The following is a 20,844-nucleotide window of genomic DNA, read 5'->3' as shown; positions in this document are numbered from 1 at the left end:
ATATATATATATATATATATATATATATATATATATATATATATATATATATATATATATATATATATATATATATATATATATATATATATATATATATATATATATATATATATGGTTATCATTGAGTTTTAGATGTAAGTATTTTTGATTGGTATTTTTATTGATGTATAGGGGAATTCCATAGATGAGCAGCAAGATCCTCACTTTACTGTATGAGCGTGGTAAATGCAAAATTACGCCACGCCACAGGAGGGCAGTAGTTGTTGGCTGCAACAAAAAAAGAACAGCTATTGTGCGTAGGCCAACCAGCTGTTTAAATTTGGCACATGCGCGGTACCTCATTCTTTCAGGAAGCCATTTCACTTCCGGCCGTCGAGACACATGTGTCCGAACGAGGTAAGTTCTCTTGCGTTTTACGGTCATAAGTGCGTTTTATCACGCCATCGTGAGACTTATTAGTAATCGATTGAGCCCAAAACGCCGGTTAATCTGTTACTTTAATGCCAGCTTCAACACACCGTCGACAATTGAAGTTTGAGAGCCTTTTCCTCTCCAGATGTGTGCCGCATCTGACTAGCTATTTTAGCGTTAGTGACACGACGACACTTTTCATTTGGCTTTAATCGTATTGTCCGTTTTCTGTCCATTATTCCGTCGTGTAGAAATACTTTTAATCTAATCAAACAAAGTCGAGATGTCAATGTAAGTATAGTTAGTTTGAGGTTTAGATGACATCCAGTGGCACGACTTGTGTTGTATGTAAACAGATTTCACACTTAACATTATTGATGCAAAATAGTTATGTCAACTTTCTTATAACTGTTATCGCTACTGTGTATATTTAATCGCCTTATCTGTACTAAACGCCTCAATTATTAATTGTTCTGATTTCACTCTAAACATTATTGATGCAAAAATAGTTATGTCTACTTTCTTCTAACTTATTGCTACTGTGTATATTTAATCACCTTGTCTGATAATGGGAAAAGAAAAGCTCAACACGGGGCACTAACTTATTTTCATTTATTAGCTTGATCGTATATTAATAAGTTTTTTGTCAGATTTATCAGCATGAGTATAGTTAGTTTGATGGGTAGATGCTCTCCTAAATTAATTAAATTAATGTTGGATGTAAAGATAGATTCCACCACGAGTGCCATTTCCAATTTGTAATTGTTCTGATTTCACACTATAAAAAATATTGATACAAAAATGGTTACGTCAACTTTCTTCTAACTGTTATTGCTACTGTGTATATTTAATCGCCTTGTCTGAAAAGGGAAAAGAATAGCACGTAGCAGTCACTAACTTATTTTCATTCATTATCTTGATTGTATATTAAGTTTGTTGTAAGACTTCTCCATTTTGCAATAATAATTTTGCAACTCCCAACTAGTTTGGTTAAATCAAGTTCTCTCTTTTTAGCATCAGGATGCAGCTCTTCCAGAGTGTCCAGAACACACGCCCTCGAGGTTAAAGGAGAGGAGATTGGGCCAGATCAAGGTAAAATGAATTCCAAAGAAAACATTAAGCCTTTTTGGTGAATCTTAATTCTCTATATTAAGTTTTGTTTTCTTCTTTGTACACATCAGGTCCATGTCACTTGTGACTTATCTGCACTTCAGAGATGACTGGCAGGCTTCTCAAAGGTTAACGTATTTGTTTATTGCAAAGTATCCAAGTCTTCATCCAAACTAAATAAAAGCTTTAAATATTATAATCTTGTGGAACTCAATGATGTGATATCTGATCTTTATGGTGAGGTTTCACTGAACATAAGTTGGTGTTGTGACCTCTTATATAGGTAAAGTCCACAAGGATATTATTAAAGATTAGAAACTTCATTTGTTAAAGTAGATTTTTCTTAAGTCAATTTCCCAAGTACAAGTGTTTACTCCCCTTGGTTAAAAAAAAAAAAATCCTAAATATATATTGTTTCTCCAGCTTTATAAAAAAATATTCTAAGTGTTAACTGCTCCAACTTTCTTTTAAAATATGGTTTATTCCTTCAGCTATTAAAAAATTGTTAAATTCCCCTTGGTTTTAAAAAAAATTTAATCCTAAATATATTATTTCTCCAGCTTTTTAAAAAAAAATTCTAAATGTTTATTGCTCCTACTTTTTAAAAAATATTTATGCCCCCAGCTTTTAAAGAAAATATATGCTAAATATATATACCCCCAATTTTTGGATATTCTATTTATTCTCCCAGCTTTTTTGTTCTAATTTTATTATTTATTCCTCCAGCTTTTTTACCAACATAAATTCCACCATCTTTTTTTTTCAATTTTTTTGCCTAAGTGTTTTTTCCCCCAGCTTTTTAAAAAAAAATATTCTAAGTGTTTATTGCCCTTTTTTGTTCATTTTTTTTCTAAGTGTTGATTGCCCTTTTTTGTTCATTTTTTTTCTAAGTGTTGATTGCCCTTTTTTTGTTCATTTTTTTTCTAAGTTTTTTTTTATTTAATTTTTCTAAGTGTTTACTTTTTTTATTTTATTTTTCTAAGTGTTTTTTCCAAATTTGAAATGTTTACTTGTAAATAAAATATTTTAACTTTGATTGTGACTTGCATCTTTTGTTAAAGACAAAACACATGCATACATTTAAAAGCTTTTATTTTGAAAAACTTGAACAAAATAAAGTAATTCCTCCAGTCACCAGCAGGAAATCCAGGAAATAAAAGCTCCAGCTTTTATTTTGAAAAAGTTTGTAGATTGGTTCCCGTTGGTGGTCCAGCATCGTAAAAAATCGAATCTTCTCCACCCTCTGGTGGAGAAGATTCGAAAATTGAAAAAGGGGGGTTAGTACACAGTTAGTTCAAAAAACAATGAGAAGGGCTCACCTTTTATTTTGAAAAACTTGAAGTAGTTCTTCCTGTCACCAGCAGGAAATCCAGGAAATAAAAGCTCCAGCTTTTATTTTGAAAAAGTTTGTAGATTGGTTCCCGTTGGTGGTCCAGCATCGTAAAAAATCGAATCTTCTCCACCCCCTGGTGGAGAAGATTCGAAAATTGAAAAAGGGGGGGTTAGTACAGTTTGTTCAAAAACCAATGAGAAGGGCTTACCTTTTATTTTGAAAAATGTCAGACTGGTTCACAATCCAGCAGAGAAAAAATTAAGGCATCTGAGACTATCTGTTCAATGGTGGAATTCTGTAAAACAAGAAGGGGTCAATACATGAAGTTTAGGACAACTTTTATTTTGAAAAATGCATAGATCAGTGCTGGCTATTACACCAGTCTATGCATTTTTTTCAAAATAAAAGGCAAGACCTTGCAAATGGTTGAGTAAAAAATATATTCACAAGGGCTTACCTTTTATCTTGAAAAAAATGCATAGATCAGTGCTGGATGTTACACCAGAATTAATCTACAATTTTTTTTCAAAATAAAAGGCAAGACCTTGCAAATGTTTTTTAACTTAACCATTTGCAAGTGAGATTTTACCAGAATCAGGGAGTGGTGTAGTCCATCTCGACTTGGGTGGAATTCTGGGGTCAATATACAAAGTTAAGTAAAAAAAAAAAACATTTGCAAGGTCTCAACTTTTATCTTGAAAAAATGCATAGATCAGTGCTGGATGTTACACCAGAATCAATCTATGCATTTTTGTAAAAATACATTCGCAAGGAAGGTTTTACCAGAATTGGGGAAATCTTTCATTTTGAAAAAAATAAAACATTTGGGGCTAAATACTTGAATGCCTTGAGTTTTTCAGTCAATCATTTAAAATCTATTCATTCTTAAAATGCTTGTTTTTCTCTTCTTACACCAAGAAAAAAAGTTATTTTACCATATACAAGTCAAAAATGACCCCTGCACTATGGTTGAATAAATCCCTCACTTATATTTTGTCAAAACCACATTTAAAACTGAAAGTTAATGGGGTAAAAGTACATGATTGTTTTAATCCATCAAATATTAGCGGTTCCACTACATGGCAGATTATTTATTTAAATTCAGAAAAATGTGAAAAGCCACATTGAAACTCACAAGCAAAAGCTACTTCTCTATTTCCCATTATAGTATTTATTTTAAAAATTAAATTCAATATGCATAAACCTACTTTAAATTTTTCCTTTATCGCAACATGTCTGGTCTACATTAACCATGATAATTAAGGGATTACCGTTTAGCCTAGAGGTCTTTGAAAAAGTTAAGGGGCTAAAATTATATAATTTATTTAAGTGCTCAGTGCATGGCAGACTACTTTTTTAAATTCAGAAAAATGTGAAAAGCCACATTGGAACTCAAGCAGAAGCTACTCTTCACTTGCCACTATAGTATGTTTTTTTTAAATTAAATTCAATAGGGATGACCCTAATTTAAATTTTTCCTTTATAGCAGCCATGTCTTTTCTACATTAACCACGATAATCGAGGGATTACTGTTTAACCCTGAGGTTAAAAAGAAAGCTAAGGGGCTAAAATTATATTATTTATTTAAGTGCTCAGTGCATGGCAGACTACTTTTTTAAAATCAGAAAAATGTGAAAAGCCACACTGAAACTCAAGCGGAAGCTACCCCACTTGCCACTATAGTATTTTTTAAATTAAATTCAATTGGGTTGACCCTACTTTGCGGTTTTTCCATTTATCACGGTCCACATTGACCGCGATAATCGAGGGATTACTGTTCATTCCTTTCGCATCCACTAATGCATTTGTGTGGGTGATTTATCCACAGATTTTTGCAATTAAAAAAACGCAAAGTCATTTAGTGATTTCATTCAAAATTGGACGAAAAACGAGCCAATTGCGCAAATCCTTAAATACTGAAAGCTGACGTTTAAATGTTAAACGGGGAAAATCGGAACTATTTAAAAATGACCCACTTGGTTATGGCGTCGACGAGTTGATCCTTTCTGGTCGTTTCGGCCACATTCTTGATGTTTCCCAGTAGTCGGTGGTGCTCGTTGAGGGACTGAAACACACAAAGGAATGATTAGTTTTAAAACAAAGAGCGATCGGTAACGCAATGCAGCCAATTTGTTTGCAAACATTTTGCCGTCACGGCTGCATCACGCTAACGGAGCATGCTACCGTCAACGATCACTCTTAAGATGAGAACCGGGGCTTCGAAATCCCCAAACGACGACATACAACATGTGCAGCAACGTCTAGTGAGAAGTTTGACAGCCATTCTTCGTCAAATCGTCAGCTCTGAGCAGCTCTGCAGTACACGCCCGTGCAGTCTCAATCGCCATTTTGCTGGATGACATCGACTATTTGAACTCTCACCTCGGCCACGCCCATTAAACATAGAAAAACACAAAATAGAAATTGTTTTTATAATAACGTGCATTAGTCAGTGTGTGTGTGTATGTAAAAGGTTATATTCCGAACGTTTTATCCAAGGAAATTGGGTGAAACACTTAGTCAGTTTTTGGACAAAATGATTCATCCACCACTGAATACTTATTCAATTAAACACACAGACATTAATACTTATTCTTTTACCTGAACAATTGTGGGAAAATCTTTGCATGCACTGGGAATTGAACCAGGGACCGAAGAGTTGGCGCACTGATGGCTTACCCACTGGGCCACCACTCTGTGGGAGAAAGTAGTAGTACTAGTAGTTTCACCTTTTTCATTTACCTGATGACTTGGTGAAAAAAACATTGCAAACACTAGGATTTGAACCCAGAACCAAAGAGAAAGGAGACTGATGACTGGGCCACCACTCTTCAACATTCATCTTTAGTACTTGTTGTTTTGTCTACTTTCTTTACCTGAATAATAGTGGGAAAATCTTTGCAAGCATTAGGATTTGAACCCAGGACCTAAGACCAAAGAAAAGATTTTTTTCACAAAATGCTTCATCCACCACTGAAGACTTATACACTTAGACATTTGAACTTATTCTTTTTGAACCCAGGACCACAGAGGTGAGAGACTGATGACTTATCCACTGGGCCACCACCCTGTGAGAGAAAGCTGTAGTACTTGTAAATTTATCTCATTCATTTACCTGGAAAAAAAAAGGGAAAATCTTTGCAGGTGCTTGGATTTGAACCCAAGACCAAAGTAGCAGGAAACTGGTGACTTATCCACTGGGCCACCACTCTCCAATATCAGTAGTATTTGTTGTTTTGTCTCTTTTCACACCCAGATCATACTTAGTCCTTTATTGTATCTACAAGTGGGAAAATTTAGGTCATTCATTTCCCATGTTATTTCATCCTGGGTGAGTTTTGCCAGTCAATCATTTCAAATCCAAATTTTTTGAAATAAAGAAATTTCAAGACGCACGTCTATTCATCATAACATGCCCCCACTCGACCATTGCTTGGCCAATCTGTGCTGCAAGAAATTTACATCTTGAATAGAATTTTAAAAAATCATATTTTATTTCACACTAAATTAGAGTACGATAGCTCCAAAAAGGTTAAGAACCACTGGTATATATCCTTTAAGTGTACTGTTTATGTTTTGCTATTATATATCAACACCAGATTAGTTATTGTTTTCCTTCAAAATTTGAATGTACCATAATGAAAAACAAGTTCATTGACCAAAGCATTGAACACTAACATTTAATTATTACACAGATAGAAAATAAAAAAAAACTTGTATTTGAAAAACGACTGACAAACAACTCATTATGGCGTCGACAGGCTGGTCCTCTTTGGTCGTTTTGGCCACATTCCTGATGTTTCCCAGCAGTCTATCCTCGTTGAGGAACTGAAAGACACAATGGAATGATTTCTTTTTAAACATAAAGAGCTATATGTAAGGCAATATAGCGCATTTGTTTGCAAACATTTTTCTGTCTCCGACCACGTGTGGCTGCAGCACGCGATCCAAGAGTGCTCCCATCAAATAAACACCCTTAAAATGAGAAATGAGGCTTCGAAATACCCAAATGACAACGTACCTTTTGCGCCGCACCGTCTTTAAGAACCTTAACTGGTCTTTCTACGATAAATCCGCCATTTTAAGGCCAACCCTCCTAGTTGAAATGATATGGGCATCTATCGTTGTCAATGAAAAGGAATTAATTCATTCTCTTGACTTTTAATTGTAATTGCATTTTTGGGACAGCACTCCATTTTCATCAATGCATCCTGGAGGGGAAGCAATTAACTCATTATCTCTCCCTCTTCAGCATATTGCAGTATAAGTGGGGCTTCTGTAGCCAACTGGACTCAAGGCGACATAACGTGCTTCATCAGACAAGATAAAAGTCGGAGTGTAGAGAGAGAAAAAAAAAGATAGAATGAGTAGATATCGTCAAAAAACGAAGAAAATGCCCCATGAACTAAAATCAATATGCTCGGTTAGGTAACAGCATTAATTGGATATTATTTTATCATGGAGTGGTTCTAAAGGGTTCCTTCTTTGTTCAATGGGAAGAAGAAAAAAACGCAAAAGCACTGCCAGAGCATAATAAATATATAATAATGACCCCCTAGCGGTCCACCATTGAGCTTTTTTTCTCCTGAAGATGTCAGGGACCGATTTCCAGAGGGTGTGATGACATTGGTAAAGACAGGTGCGTAATCACAGCCCGAATAGGCTAAAAATTCTACTCTCTTCACCAATGACATCCGGTTCACATTGAGTACACGAGACGGATGTAATAGAATGTGCGGGAGATGTTTAAAATGTTTTGCTGACTAAAAGTGGGACACCAGATGAATAAATGAATGAATATATCTGTGACTGTGAATACATAGCCTTTGATGAATGTAAAGACCTTGATGAATTCAAAGTTTAAAGATCCGTCATTAGAACTGATGTTTTTGCCATTTTCCTTTTTGGGTGATTACTGGGTATCAGCTGTTCCTAGCCCTTCAAATCATTGTTCACAACATCTCACAGTAGTGCACAAGCTGAATTTTGGAGTGACATTTTAAGGGAATTAATTCCACAGATAATTCTGCAGTTGAACTCTGAAATTTAATTAGAAATCAGAATCCAATCATTGGTGCTGTTCTGTGGATTATTTTAATTTCAACTTCAACATTCACTTCAAAAGCTTCTGCCAACTCTGAAGTCATACTGAAAGAAATATTTCTGTTTTTTTTAGGTCTGTAAAGATGCTGCGACTAAGACTGCATTTTCAATTTGAGTTGCTCTGAGTGGACTCAATAGTTATGAACATTATCAACCATAGGAGGACAACCTACACACCACGTAACACAATTCATGTTTCCTTTTCCTTTTAAGTTTCAATTTGTCAGCTTCTTTTTTTAATTAAATAAAAACTACTTACCACTGTCGCTTAGGCCATCCTCATTTGAGCTCTGAAATCATTTACGGTTCCAAACTATGGTGGAATACAGCTCCCCGTTTGGGCTCTGGTTCTGGGCTGGTGTCCTCACAACTCTTATAGACCCCCAGCATTGCTGTTTAAAAGATTAGCAAAGTACATAGAGGGAAACATTTGGGAAGTATATGGTCTTTGGCTTATTCTTTAGCAAGACAAGACTAATTTGTCACTATAAAGCACATTGAAAGTTCTGACCTTTGTTCATGGTGTAAATTATTTTTTTGCAGCGTCTATAGTCACTTTGATGCCCTTTTGAAGAACGGCATTCTTTTCTGAACATCCATCATGAAGGAATACTAGCAAAAAGGAGAGCATAAAGCAGCAGATCACCAGCAAATGTCAAAGCCAAACCCACACAGCGAGGTCCAAACCTGGGATTGAACCCTTGATATCAAAACTGTGAGGCCAACACACTGACCACGTGCCTCACCGGGTGAGAGCAACTGGCTCAATAAAACACTACAGTACAGTAATCCAATTACTTAGATTTTTGGTTACTGAGTACCGTATTTTCACGACTATAAGGCGCACTTAAAAGTCTCAAATTTTCTCCAAAATAGACAGTGCGCCTTATATATGGAAAAAATGTCATTCATTGAGGGTGCGCCATATAATCCGGTGCGCCTTATAGTCGTGAAAATATGGTACGTTACATTTCTCAGTTACTGAAAAAAAAATCATCTGAGAAGCTTGATTAATAAATTCATCAACTGAGTCGGGTTTGTTTTCCATGCCAATACTGTTGAATTTTCCGGTTTTAATTAGACATATTTATATGTATGAATTTTCTGCTGCAGTAATTGCACTCAACTCAAAGCACTTAGCAAACTCTCCCCGTAACATTCACCATGGCAACCACGCACCGAGAACCTGCAGATAAACATAGACCTGTTGCCTCCACCCACGGAAGACGTACCATAAAATGACTCAGAAGAGATCAAATTAATGAATATTGTACATTTGAGCAGAGATAGTTCAGAAAGTCACTGAGTAGGAATCCTCCACTTATTTGTTCCACCAAATTCATTGAATGAGAAAGATTCTTGAGTGTACTCTGGGGAAGAGACGACACGGTCACCATTTCACAAAGATGAGATCATACGACAAAGTACAAAGGGTGAACAGGCAAGATTTTTCTCCTTATCGTTGTTCCTTCTTCTGTTCCCCATGGCCTGCAAGCCCTCTTACAAACTGCAGGATTCTTAACATCCTGTTGTTATTAGATACTGCAAGCCTTGTCGCCATGACAGCAAATTCCCAATCTCCTGCCCATGTATGCGCCCTCCACATTGGTGGGTGGGTGGCTAGTCCTTCAAATCATAGATGAAGACCAGTACAGAGAAGAGCTACCTCTATGATTATGTAAAGCTCTGGCAGTAAAGAACAAACTAGTGTACTTAAGAATATCATTACCATGATTTGCTGTTAGCATTTGTGCATCCATCAGATTTACGTGGACATGTGTTTGCAATACTTGCAATGAAAAGCATTACATTTGACACTCTAAAATGACAATACATATTTCTATTTGTCGCACTGCATTACAACAATATCAGTTGTTAAAAACTATTCACTAGCCACACATCATTTGTGAATTAGTTGGCAGCGTTTGTCTTAGGTACAAATTTCCTACACAACACGTGTTAACCATTTTTTTGGATACAATTACTTCTTGGAAAACAGAAAAATAAATAAAGAAATCTTCATTAGGGTTGCGGGGGTTGCTGGAGACTATCCCAGCTGGCTTTGGGCCAGCCAATCACAGAGCACAAGGAGACAGACAACCATGCACACTCACACACATACCAGATGGACAATTTAGAGTGTCCAATCAGCCTAGAAAGCATGTTTTTGGAATGTGGGAGGAAACCGGAGTACCCGGAGGAAACCCACGCAAACCCAGGGCGCGCCACCGGGCCATGGTAAATAAATACACAATCAAAAGATAAAAATAAAGAGAAGAGTGTGCATTTTATGAAGAAGCTTATATACCGCTACATTACTGACTGGCTTCTTAGCAAACAGGAAAGCGGGATTAAAACTGTTTGTTTCAAAATCCACAAGGTGGTGTAGTGATTCAATTGCCTGACTTTGGTTTGGAAAACATGGGATCAATTTCCACTCAGCAGTGGTGCTGCCATTGTGAGCGCCAATTATTTTCTGTCTCTGTGTCTGGGCCTTATGAGTGACTGGCGACCAGTCTGGGGTGTAGTCCACCTTTTGCACAAATTCAGAACTTAATTGATAATTATTCATCTTCTAAATCACTTACCCTCATGAGGGCCGTGGGGGTGCTGGAGGCAGGGCACACCCTGAATGGGTTGCCTGCCAATCACTGGCTACATACCGACAAACAACCATCTGCGAATAATAAAAGCTATGGATAATTTGAAGTGTTTAATCAGCCTACCATGCAAGTTTCGGGGACGTGAGAAGAAGAGAAAAGCCAAACATTGATCTCAGAACTGTGAGGAAGACCACTCTGTCACCGTGCTACATTGTCTTACTTAGTGCTTACTTGATTAGACTACAGAAAAATACAATTAAACAATAAACAAATCAAGCCTGTGTTAGTCAGGATACCCTTTCCTATTGAACAAACGTTCTTTCGACCTTCTTAGTCAAAATGGATTGGACATCTCTTGCTGTCACTGGAAGCCACAATTAAACAAGTCCGCTGCAAGGGTTAAAAAACAAAAAAAAAAACATGCATGAACGGAGGGTACAAAAGTCAAGAACTCATTAAAGGAGTTGCATCGAATGAAGTGTTCATCTCTTAAATGTAGCACAAATGACGACCTCCTCCAAATCAACGCCCAGCAAGACAAAAAAAAAAAGATGAAGCCCATAGATATGAAGGTAAAACGCAGCAAGCACCGAATTTTTTTCCCCCCTCCAATAAAAGCAAAACAACCGTTCGGTGTTGCTATGGAGACCTCTTCTCTTTTGCTTCCTTTCAGTGAGCCACCACTTATCCTTGCTGCCTTTCAGTCAGCAGGACATGTGGGTGTGCACGTTTTTGTGTGTTGGCTCTACCATGAATCTGGTAAATGAAGGGAGACGCATTAAAGAGGAAAGTTGGACTTTGTACACACATGCAAGCATGAACAAAAACATCAGCCCTAAAACAGTGAAAAAGATTGGACCTCAACCTTATTTGACACAATTTAGGGCCTTTGACAAGTAGTTTTTCTGCTTTTCAGCCGCGTTTTAATACAATTTCTTACTCAATATGCACACACAAAAAAATACTAGGTTATGTGGGGAGTTCTTTTTCTTTGAGGCTCATCCTCTAAGGATGAACAAAAGCTGAATCGCAATTGATGACAACCATGAGAAAAGCACACACAAAGTGTTGACAAAGCCCTGTAAAATAAAAGTCTCATCCAAGGCAGGCCTACAATACCAAAGGGATAATATAGCACGTGGAGCAAACCTGCAATAGATAACATGAGAGAAAGAAGCTTTCATTGTAGCCCCAATGTTTTTGTTACCAGTGCAGAAGTTGTAGATCTCTTCTTCATCATTTAATTAGCACTGTAAGTGCTGAATAAAAAATGTTTGGCCGCCAGCACTTTTCTCAGCTGGCTGCATCGCTGAACTCTTGTTGCATTCGCCATCATTCCAAACTGTCAGAACACGTTTGAAAATGTTTTAGTGGCATAAAATCAAAGATTCATTTAATTTGGCCTTTTCTGTTTACTGCAACAATAAATACATTGCAAACAGGCATTTTTTATTGCTTCTGCAAGTTATTGCATCTTTTACTTGAATCGAACAAAAATCACTTTTGTGTAATCGCAAGAGTGTTATCAACACATAAAGATGTGCACATTGATGGATTCAATTCATTCATTCATTTTCTGAATTGCTTTATCCTCACTAGGTTCACAGGGGGTGCTGGAGCCTATCCCAGCTGAGCCAGAAGGGACAAACAACCATTCATCCTTGCACTCACACTTAGGAGCAATTTAGAGTGTACAAACACATGTTTTTGGAATGTGGGAGGAAACCGGCATACCCGGAGAAAACCCACGCAGGCCTAGTGAGAACATGCAAACTACGCAGGCGGATCGACTTTGATTTGATTCAATTCAAATAAGCAAAGTTTGAAGCCGCATTGAAACATGCCAGCAACTTTGAAATGAATTGAAGGTCAGTGAAGAAGTGGTATAATACTATTATAAAGAAATATAAAGCAAAAACAATATTAGAATCATTACTAGTCACTTGTCTTCAAGTTCATAAGTGTAAAATAAAAATGAACTCTTTTTTTTATCACAAAAAATAGTCCCTTGCTCTAATAGGGTTAAAGGTCATAAGGGTCTACTTTTGAATGGCTGCCAACTGTTATGAGCACTGTCCCTGAAAAGGGTTCATCACACCAAGTGGATGAAAATATGACTAGAATGAGAGGGTGAGATAGACAGATAAGAGGGTGATGAGATTTTTTTAACCATCCCAGATCCATACATTACACACTTGGGGACCACCAGTCATATACACACTGTACCCCACTGCAAGTATTTTTCCATCAGGATGTGACAGAGGAAAAAGGAGAACAAGGGAGCAAGGGAGGCAGGAGATGGAAGCGAGGAGGCTGTAGGAGAGCGACAGAAGCTCTACTGCAGAGAGGAGGAGAGAGAGCCAGAGACAGGGAGAAAGAGTGAGGAGAGGGAGGGAGAGAGCAAGAGAGAGAGAGACTTGGCAAATGTCCTCTCCAGCTTCAGTGCAGCAGAGACGTGATATTTCAAGAATCTTAATTGTGTGGCCGAGAGGGCGACAAGAAATAGCATCCTGAGCGCGGGAAGCGAGGCTGAACAGAGCGATGAAGTGATCCTTCCTGCTCTGGTAAGAAAATTGAAAGGTGACGATATCACAGACATGTCGCCGTGGATGTATGCATGTTTGCTCAGTGTGTGTGAGTGCTTTTCAAATGGAGAAAAAAAAAGAAAATAAGTTTGTGCAGACATGTGCCTGCAGCAACAGCCTGCATCATCATGCGTCTCTGCTTCTCTCTCATACTCTTATTTTTTTGTTTGTTTAGTACATCAAGATTTTTCATCATCCCACATCCTTCCACATAATCCTTTTACTCATTATCACATGTAAATGTGTTTATATTCTTCATAAAAGCCGTCGTTCATCACCTTTAAAATTCAAGGGGAAAAATGCTTCAAGGTGTAGCCTGTGACGATGGTGTACTTATCAATGCATTATTTTAAAAAGCACTTGTTTCTATCTTTAAAGAGAAGTAAAACCACAAGGACACAAATGTGCCATTAAGGGAAAGAGGTTCTATGTATTGCTAACAGGTGAAAATGGATGTTCTAAATGTGCCAATTGCCATTTTAAAGACATTAAATGTGATTGCAGAATGCACAGTTGTGGGAAATCTGTACTAACATTCTTTATCATTCATAAAGAACAGTCAAAATATGACTTCAATATGAAATGGTGATTGAATTATAAAAGGATGAAAGGAAACCTTGTTAGTAAAGAGATGATTCTGCAAAATGCATGAGCTGCAGTATAAACTTATCATCAAATCAGCTGGTTTTCAATGCTCGTCTTTTCATCGAATTTTGTTTCATTCATTTTTCTTTCTATCTTATTTTTTCTTTTTGTTGTTGTTGTTGATGTTGTAAAGCTTTTCTAAATGTATGTAGATATTTTCCATTGCAGAGGACAAAGTCATTTATGGAAAAACCAACCTAGGCATGACTAGATATTCCAGAACAAAACCAAAGAACACAGAATGGAAACCCAATGCAAATGTATTATCAAATGAAATTACTAAATTTTATCACTTGTCATTGTAGTTGGCAATACTGCAGAATGGCATTTTTCCAAATTTGCAACCTCATGTAGCAAAAATGTAAAATAAGCACATCTGCATTGTTAAGAAAGTTCATTTTATGCACACACACACACACACACACACACACACACACACACACACACACACACACACACACACACACACACACACACATGCACAAACACACTACTTCAAAGCTCAGTTAACATATTTTCAAATTAAGCTGGGCAATTCATAGTTTATAATTTTTTCAGTGGCATAAAAGTCCCCAAATTTGCATGACCAAAGCCAGTGACAATAACTAAAATATCTTACCATTTGTTGAATAGGGTTCACTTATTATATTGATGAATGTGTAATTTCATAGTTCATTCAAATCTGTATTTAGGTTTGTATTGTTTTCAAGTGACTATAGGAAAAATGTGCTGCAAAAGAAATCAGTGCCACAGTGCTGTGTTATTCTGAAAAGCCTTAAGAGGCTTTTGCAGTGGGACCTCTACTTACAAAATTAATTCATTCCAGGAAGTGGTTTCATAACTCGGATTTTTCTTAAATGCATCCTATGGTCCTCATTATACTTCCAACTGAGCTCTTTAAAAATGATCCAAGTCTATCAATTTGGTATGAAAGATGTAAGAAACACACAAAAAAGAGAAAACATGCACATGTTCGATTGTTGTTGAAGGACAAGTGCGTAGTTAAGAGAGAGGTCAACGTTTGACAAAACATACAAACAAGCACGTAACACACAATTTAACAACTTAAAATTATAAATTTGACAAACGTGACATAATATTTTGTAAGATGGGGTATCACTGTATTTAGATGTGTTTTTTTAAGAAAAAACTGAAGTGATACGGTGTGTTGAAGTTGCTTGATGGCAAGAGAAAAGTTTCTCTGTTCCATTTGTTTTAGTCTCTTCATTGGAAAATAACTCCAGAGTTCTAATTATCAAAATAATGAGTTAGACACACTACCATTCCCTTCATTACTGTACATGGAAGTTACAGTCCATCAGGGGCTGCTCATAATAATTGACTAAAAGTAGATTATTGTGCTTTTTCTTCCCTCAAGCAAGTGTCACATTATGAGGACGCATATGGTGCGTGACTGCTGATTGCTGACATTTATCCAACGATAAATTGAGGCTCGTTTAAAGTGTGTTAAGGTAGTTTATTCCAGCGTATTTTAATTAAACCATCCACTCTTGAATCAAAATATACTGTTGTCTGGAATTCACTCATTGGTATCAGAATGAACGTCAATTTGTTCATGAAACCAACCAACAAAAATATGTGTAGAATTGGGTAGAGTAAAATAGTATATATTTAAGAGTAGCGCTTCTTTGAAATAATCCTACTGAAGTAAAAGTAAAGTCATTACAAAGTATACAGGAGGCAATGCCATTCTGTATACCACTGATTTGCTTTTCTTAATATAAAGTATAAAGTCTGTATGTGACCTTTCACTCAAAGTCAGCCGGGATAAGTTCTGGCACCCCGTGAACCTGATAAGGATAAGCCATGTTCAAAATAAATACATGAATATATAAAGTAATATTTGCATTGAATCACTATAGATTGTGCAAGTGCATCAGGCTGCAGAGTGTCCAACTAACTTTTTGACTGCATTATCATAACTGCATGCTGTTGCTGACGGTAAATCGTGTACTCTCATGCATTCCAATGTTAAGGAAGAGAAAGTCAAGGAGGGCAAATGTGGAGGAAGCAAGCGATACACAGCTATTTATTTTAAAAGCTTTTTACAAGCAGTATGAGTTACAAAACCTTCTTAGGTATGCTTCAGCTCACCACTCTACATTCCCGAAACAGACATTGTTGATGTTTGAGAGCAAACATCGAAAACAGGGGGCATCAAAATTAAATGGCAAATGCATTATTGAGTAGGTTGCATGTGGAAAGATGAAAGCATGGAGATGAAAGTGAATGGCTGATGGAAGTGTGAGAAGAACCCCGGGAGGAAAGATCTACTCCAAGATGATGTGGACTCAAACACTCTCGTACAATGCTCACTTTGCATCGCTCATATAATTCAATTAACGTCATGGCTGTTATTCAACATCTCACTTAGATGTTGAAGAAAGTTCAAGACCTTTCCATATCTGCTGTAAACATGAACTACAATCTTTGAGTCCAAAAGATTGGATATTTCATCCATTTTGCACATCAGGCTATAACCAAGACCTTTCATACTACTACCAAGAACTGGTTTAACACACACTAATTTTAACTTTAGCCATTTGGTTAAGCTTTGGTGAAACATGGTTAAGAAAATGTATTTTCAGTTGGACAGGAACACATTCAATGGCATTTAAAAAATAATCAAATTGCAAAATGTTATGACTCGATATTTCTAATGAAACCAATGAAAAGGACAGGAATTTTATATTTAAGGGAAAAAGTGTTAAAAGCACTACTTTTTCTTTGTGTGGGTAACTGACAATGCAGTCACAATAACAGAGACTACATTATTACGCTATAAAAAATATATCACAATCCAAAATACAATTTCTTACAATATAGTATATTCATTACAATGCAATGAGTATTTAATAATTCAAATGCTATTCTTGACAAAATATTTCTCTTGTGTAATTGTAATGCAGGATTTTTGTTCATTTCCGTTATAAAATATGCTTTTCATCCACAACGCAAAAAAAAATGTAATCAGTGTTTTATCTGAAAAACAGAATACCAAAATAGCTGCCTATTTTCCTCTAGATTATGTGTAGTGTCGCTATAAATGTGGTTGATAGCGACAAGTAAAATTATCATGCAGGGTAGCAAGATTATGAATTATTATTACACGAGGCATGAAATTAGGCAATTAAGAAAATATTGATTGGTCACTCACCATACAGATGCAGTCAAGATGTTCGATCTCTCACTCATGACTTCACTTGATGTGGTTCTTATCATCTGGTGAGCAGATTGGACCAAAACAAATTGGAATTTAAAGAACATTGAAATATAGCTAGAAGTAAGGATTAGTTTCTATGGCAACAATGCAATAGACTTTGTACTGATTTTTATTTGTTACAGATAACCATGCTAATTAAAGTTTTACTCAAACTGATACATTGAATTCTACTCTGCAATAACGGCAAAATACTTCATCAACAAGTAGGGTGAACACAGACAGCAGTTAAGTAAAACTTTATTGACGCCCAAATTCAAAGCACTTTACTTCTACCTAATGAGTAACAAAATTGATTTCAGGATGAAAACAGGACCGCTAATATTAAACAAATAAAATGCAATATTTTTTTAGACAGTCACACACTGTCCATATGGAATTAAACAGATGATAAGTTAGAAGCAGTCATTTCCAATTTTCCAATTCGCACTCTAACGCTCCATTATTTTTCTATTGTGTGCATGTTTTTTTACATAAAGCAGTCAGCTATGAGCCGGGAGCCCACCGCCCGCTGCCAAGATGTGAGATTGATGGCATAACCCCAAAACGGCTGCCATCATGATCCCCTGCTGCAATCAAGATAGTTCCTAAGGAGACACACTGTAATATTTGCTAAAAGAACCATATTTCAATATTTCTTTGTGGGTGAAGCCATTGTTGCTTGCTGTCGTCGTTATGATCACCCTTTCCCGATTTCCTGAGAATTACACCCCGGTGAGAGCGATCCTAAACATCTTCTACCGCCTGCACACGCCCAGACAGTTATTGTCATCGCCATCTTCAAAATATCTTTAAAAAAAATCTCCTCCAATCTGCATCGAGAGCCCTCAAGTATTATGAGGCCAATGTTGATCTTTCTCCAGTCACAGTGTCTCCTGTGTGTGTTTGTCAGTGTGTGCACGCCAGGAGCACTGGGCTCGCTGCCTCAAGCTGTGCCATGGCACGTCCCCTGCCCAGGGCGGTGTGTATGTCACATCAAGCCGTGGTTCTCACCAGACTCTGTTTACCATGACGCTCCAACAGTGGACTGCAATGATCTGCTGCTGAGCAGCATCCCCTCGCCCTTACCCCTGAACACACACACCCTGCACCTTCAGGGGAACAATCTGTCGGAAACAGACGTGGTTGCGCTAGGCTGGCTACCCAACTTAACCGACCTTGACCTTTCACAGAATTACTTTAACTGTGTCAATGTGATAACACAAAATTTGTCTCTACCCTCTCTCCTGTCCCTACACCTGGAGGAAAACCATCTCAGCCATCTACCAGATGCCTCCTTCTCCTCGCTGTTGGCCTTGCAGGAGCTCTTTCTCAGCCATAATAGTCTGTGCTCAATAGCACCGGGAGCCTTCGCTGGTCTAAATTCCCTCCTGCGCCTGCATCTCAATAACAATAGACTTACGACCATTGATCCAATGTGGTTTGGAGATTTGGAGAACCTAGAAATTCTCATGCTTGGAGGAAACCCAGTAGACACCTTGCCAGAGCAGGGCTTCTCAGCCTTGAGATCCCTTCGCAGTCTTGTTCTTGGTGGTATGGGTTTGAGAGAATTAGCTGATAATGCTCTAGTTGGCCTAGAGGGTCTGGAAAGCCTGTCCTTCTTTGATAATCTGCTCACCAATGTTCCTACTCAAGCTCTGCAGAGAGTGAAAGGTCTAAAGTTCCTAGATCTTAACAAGAACCGAATCAAACTAATCAAGACGGGAGACTTGCGAGACATGCTCCATCTCAAGGAGCTCGGGCTGAACAATATGGAAGAGCTGATGTCAATTGAGAGGGCGGCACTAGAGAACCTCCCGGAGCTCACTAAATTGGAAATCACCAATAACCCTCAGCTGTCCTTCATTCATCCACAGGCTTTCACAAAGCTGAACAGGCTTGAAAGTCTCATGCTCAACTCAAACAGCCTCAGCACTCTGCACCGCCACACCATGAGCTCCCTGCCCAGACTGCAGGAGGTCAGCTTGCACTCCAACCCACTACACTGTGACTGCTTGTTTCACTGGGCCGCGCAAGACGCCTCGGATCCTCGGCAGGACATGCCAACGAGCCACCGGCGAATAGTCCGACCGGTGCGCTTTATTCAACCCCAGTCCACGCTGTGCTCAGAACCCCCAGAACTCAAAGCCCGCAGCGTGAGAGAAGTGTCCTCCAGGGAGATGTCGACTTCTTGCCTACCAACAATCCCTGCCATGTCGCTTCCCTCCAATGTGGGTGTCAGGGAAGGAGGAAAGTTACTTTTGCACTGTAGAGCCCTTGCAGATCCCCAGCCTCACTTTTACTGGGTGACTCCTTCAGGATTTAGACTTGGGCCTGCATCACACAACATGTCTAAAGAACCAACAGGTTCTCATACCACCAACGCCGAAGGAATCGCCTATTCATCTCCATCCAGCGAGGCTCCAAGTCAGGCACAAGGCCATTCCCCCACCACACGTTACTGGCTCCTGCCTGAGGGAACTCTGGAGATCAGAAAGATCACCGCGAAAGAGGGCGGCTTGTATACCTGCATAGCTGAGAATGCACTGGGAGCTGACACACGCAGTGTTACTGTGACTGTCCAAAGCAGGAAGAAGACAAGGAAGAGGTTGGTGGCTCATAACATAAAGGGCCAGTCATCACCCCGAGCTGAGACAAAATTAAAAGTGACAGAGGCTGGCGAACACTTTGCCTTCTTGTCCTGGCAGAATCGGCGCAATTTCCACATCACGCGTTTATCCTGGCAAGCTCTGAGCTCAGAGGCACCTACATACACCACACGTCTACTAGCCGGGACACATAGTTTCAACCTGACCCACCTGCAAGCCGAGACATTTTATAGGGTGTGTCTACATTTGGGGAGCAGTGAGGCTACCAAAAGGCTCTACAGGAGAAGCGCAGGAATCAGGAAAGCTCAGTGTGTCTCATTCAGAACAAAGCAAGTGGCGGAGCCTCGAGACAGCCTGCAGCTCAGCCCCGAGCTAACGTACACTGCGACCGCACTTCTGATGATCCTCGCACTTCTACTGATGCTTCTGGTCGGCCAAAGATGGGACAGCGAAAAGCAACCAGGAGTTCTCCAGGAATTTAAAAGTCGTACGGCCCTGATCATCGTGCAGAAGACTGGAAGGAGCACAGAGAAGAAGCCAGAATACCGGGAAAAAAATCTATTCCATCATGACTGCTGAGATCATTAAACTACACGTGACAATTACTCAAATGAATACTACTAAATGTCCCTTTTGTGAAGACTCGCAGTGAAGTAGAAAAGATTTGTATTTATTTTATATTATAAGAACCAACAGTCTGTTTGGCATTGTGTTCTGTGTTCTGAGACACATTGTAAAGAATCCTTAAACGCAAACCAGTTGGTTTCAAACCGGAGCTGAAATGAACAGTGAGTACGTAAACAAATGATACTGCTTTATGGCTACCGGGCTGGCACCTGATTCAGTCAGGGACACGTGTTTCTGGGATGTTTATTACATTATCTGTCTAAATGTGTCGCAGACTTAACCATAATGTAATACTGTCTGATGAATGATCAGAAAAGAAAAATAAGGACTGCTTGTTTTGTTCTTGTACGTCAAAGTGATTGATGCTTAGCGCTCAGTATGTTGGACTACTGTACTTATAAAAGCATTTTTCTCGCCTAACATCCAATATCCACTTTCAGCTTCAAATGATTCTCAAAGTGATTGTGTTAAATTCTATTTTGAGCAATTATGTAATAAATCTTTTTAATTTAGCTGCTACTATTCAGTTTTTTCTCGTATACGAGTTTCTCCTATCAATCATGATATCAAATCCCTCCATACAGTATTATATTTA

General features: G+C 38.2%; 1 protein-coding gene and 2 long non-coding RNA genes across 5 annotated transcripts; 2 read left to right on the top strand and 1 right to left on the bottom strand.

Moving 5' to 3' along the window:
• Positions 1 to 346: 346 nt before the first annotated feature.
• Positions 347 to 1,723, top strand: LOC144203319 (uncharacterized). Its single transcript, XR_013327663.1, has 3 exons — positions 347 to 399; positions 1,429 to 1,506; positions 1,596 to 1,723. It is a non-coding gene; the product is annotated as an uncharacterized LOC144203319 (long non-coding RNA).
• An 876-nt stretch (positions 1,724 to 2,599) lies between these two features.
• On the bottom strand, positions 2,600 to 5,275 carry LOC144203321 (uncharacterized). Of its 2 annotated transcripts, XR_013327665.1 has the most exons (6): positions 5,102 to 5,275; positions 4,834 to 4,922; positions 3,447 to 3,490; positions 3,066 to 3,152; positions 2,844 to 2,990; positions 2,600 to 2,767 (listed from the first exon to the last, which is right to left on the bottom strand). It is a non-coding gene; the product is annotated as an uncharacterized LOC144203321 (long non-coding RNA). The 2 variants fall into 2 exon arrangements; XR_013327666.1 differs by lacking the exon at positions 2,844 to 2,990.
• Positions 5,276 to 12,845: 7,570 nt separating this feature from the next.
• lrrn2 (leucine rich repeat neuronal 2) lies at positions 12,846 to 20,761 on the top strand. 2 transcript variants are annotated; one of them, XM_077725748.1, is made up of 2 exons: positions 12,846 to 13,127; positions 17,517 to 20,761. In XM_077725748.1, exon 2 carries the CDS (start codon positions 17,871 to 17,873, stop codon positions 20,199 to 20,201), a length of 2,331 nt encoding a protein of 776 aa, XP_077581874.1. In that variant the 5' UTR covers positions 12,846 to 13,127; positions 17,517 to 17,870; the 3' UTR covers positions 20,202 to 20,761. The 2 variants fall into 2 exon arrangements, with proteins under 2 accessions (XP_077581874.1, XP_077581873.1); XM_077725747.1 differs by having other exon boundaries at positions 17,514 to 20,761.
• Positions 20,762 to 20,844: the final 83 nt, after the last annotated feature.

Source organism: Stigmatopora nigra, chromosome 10 (genome assembly GCF_051989575.1).
Source record: "Stigmatopora nigra isolate UIUO_SnigA chromosome 10, RoL_Snig_1.1, whole genome shotgun sequence".
In the NCBI taxonomy this organism is placed as follows: domain Eukaryota; kingdom Metazoa; phylum Chordata; class Actinopteri; order Syngnathiformes; family Syngnathidae; genus Stigmatopora; species Stigmatopora nigra.
This window is presented reverse-complemented; position numbering and strand designations above follow the sequence as displayed.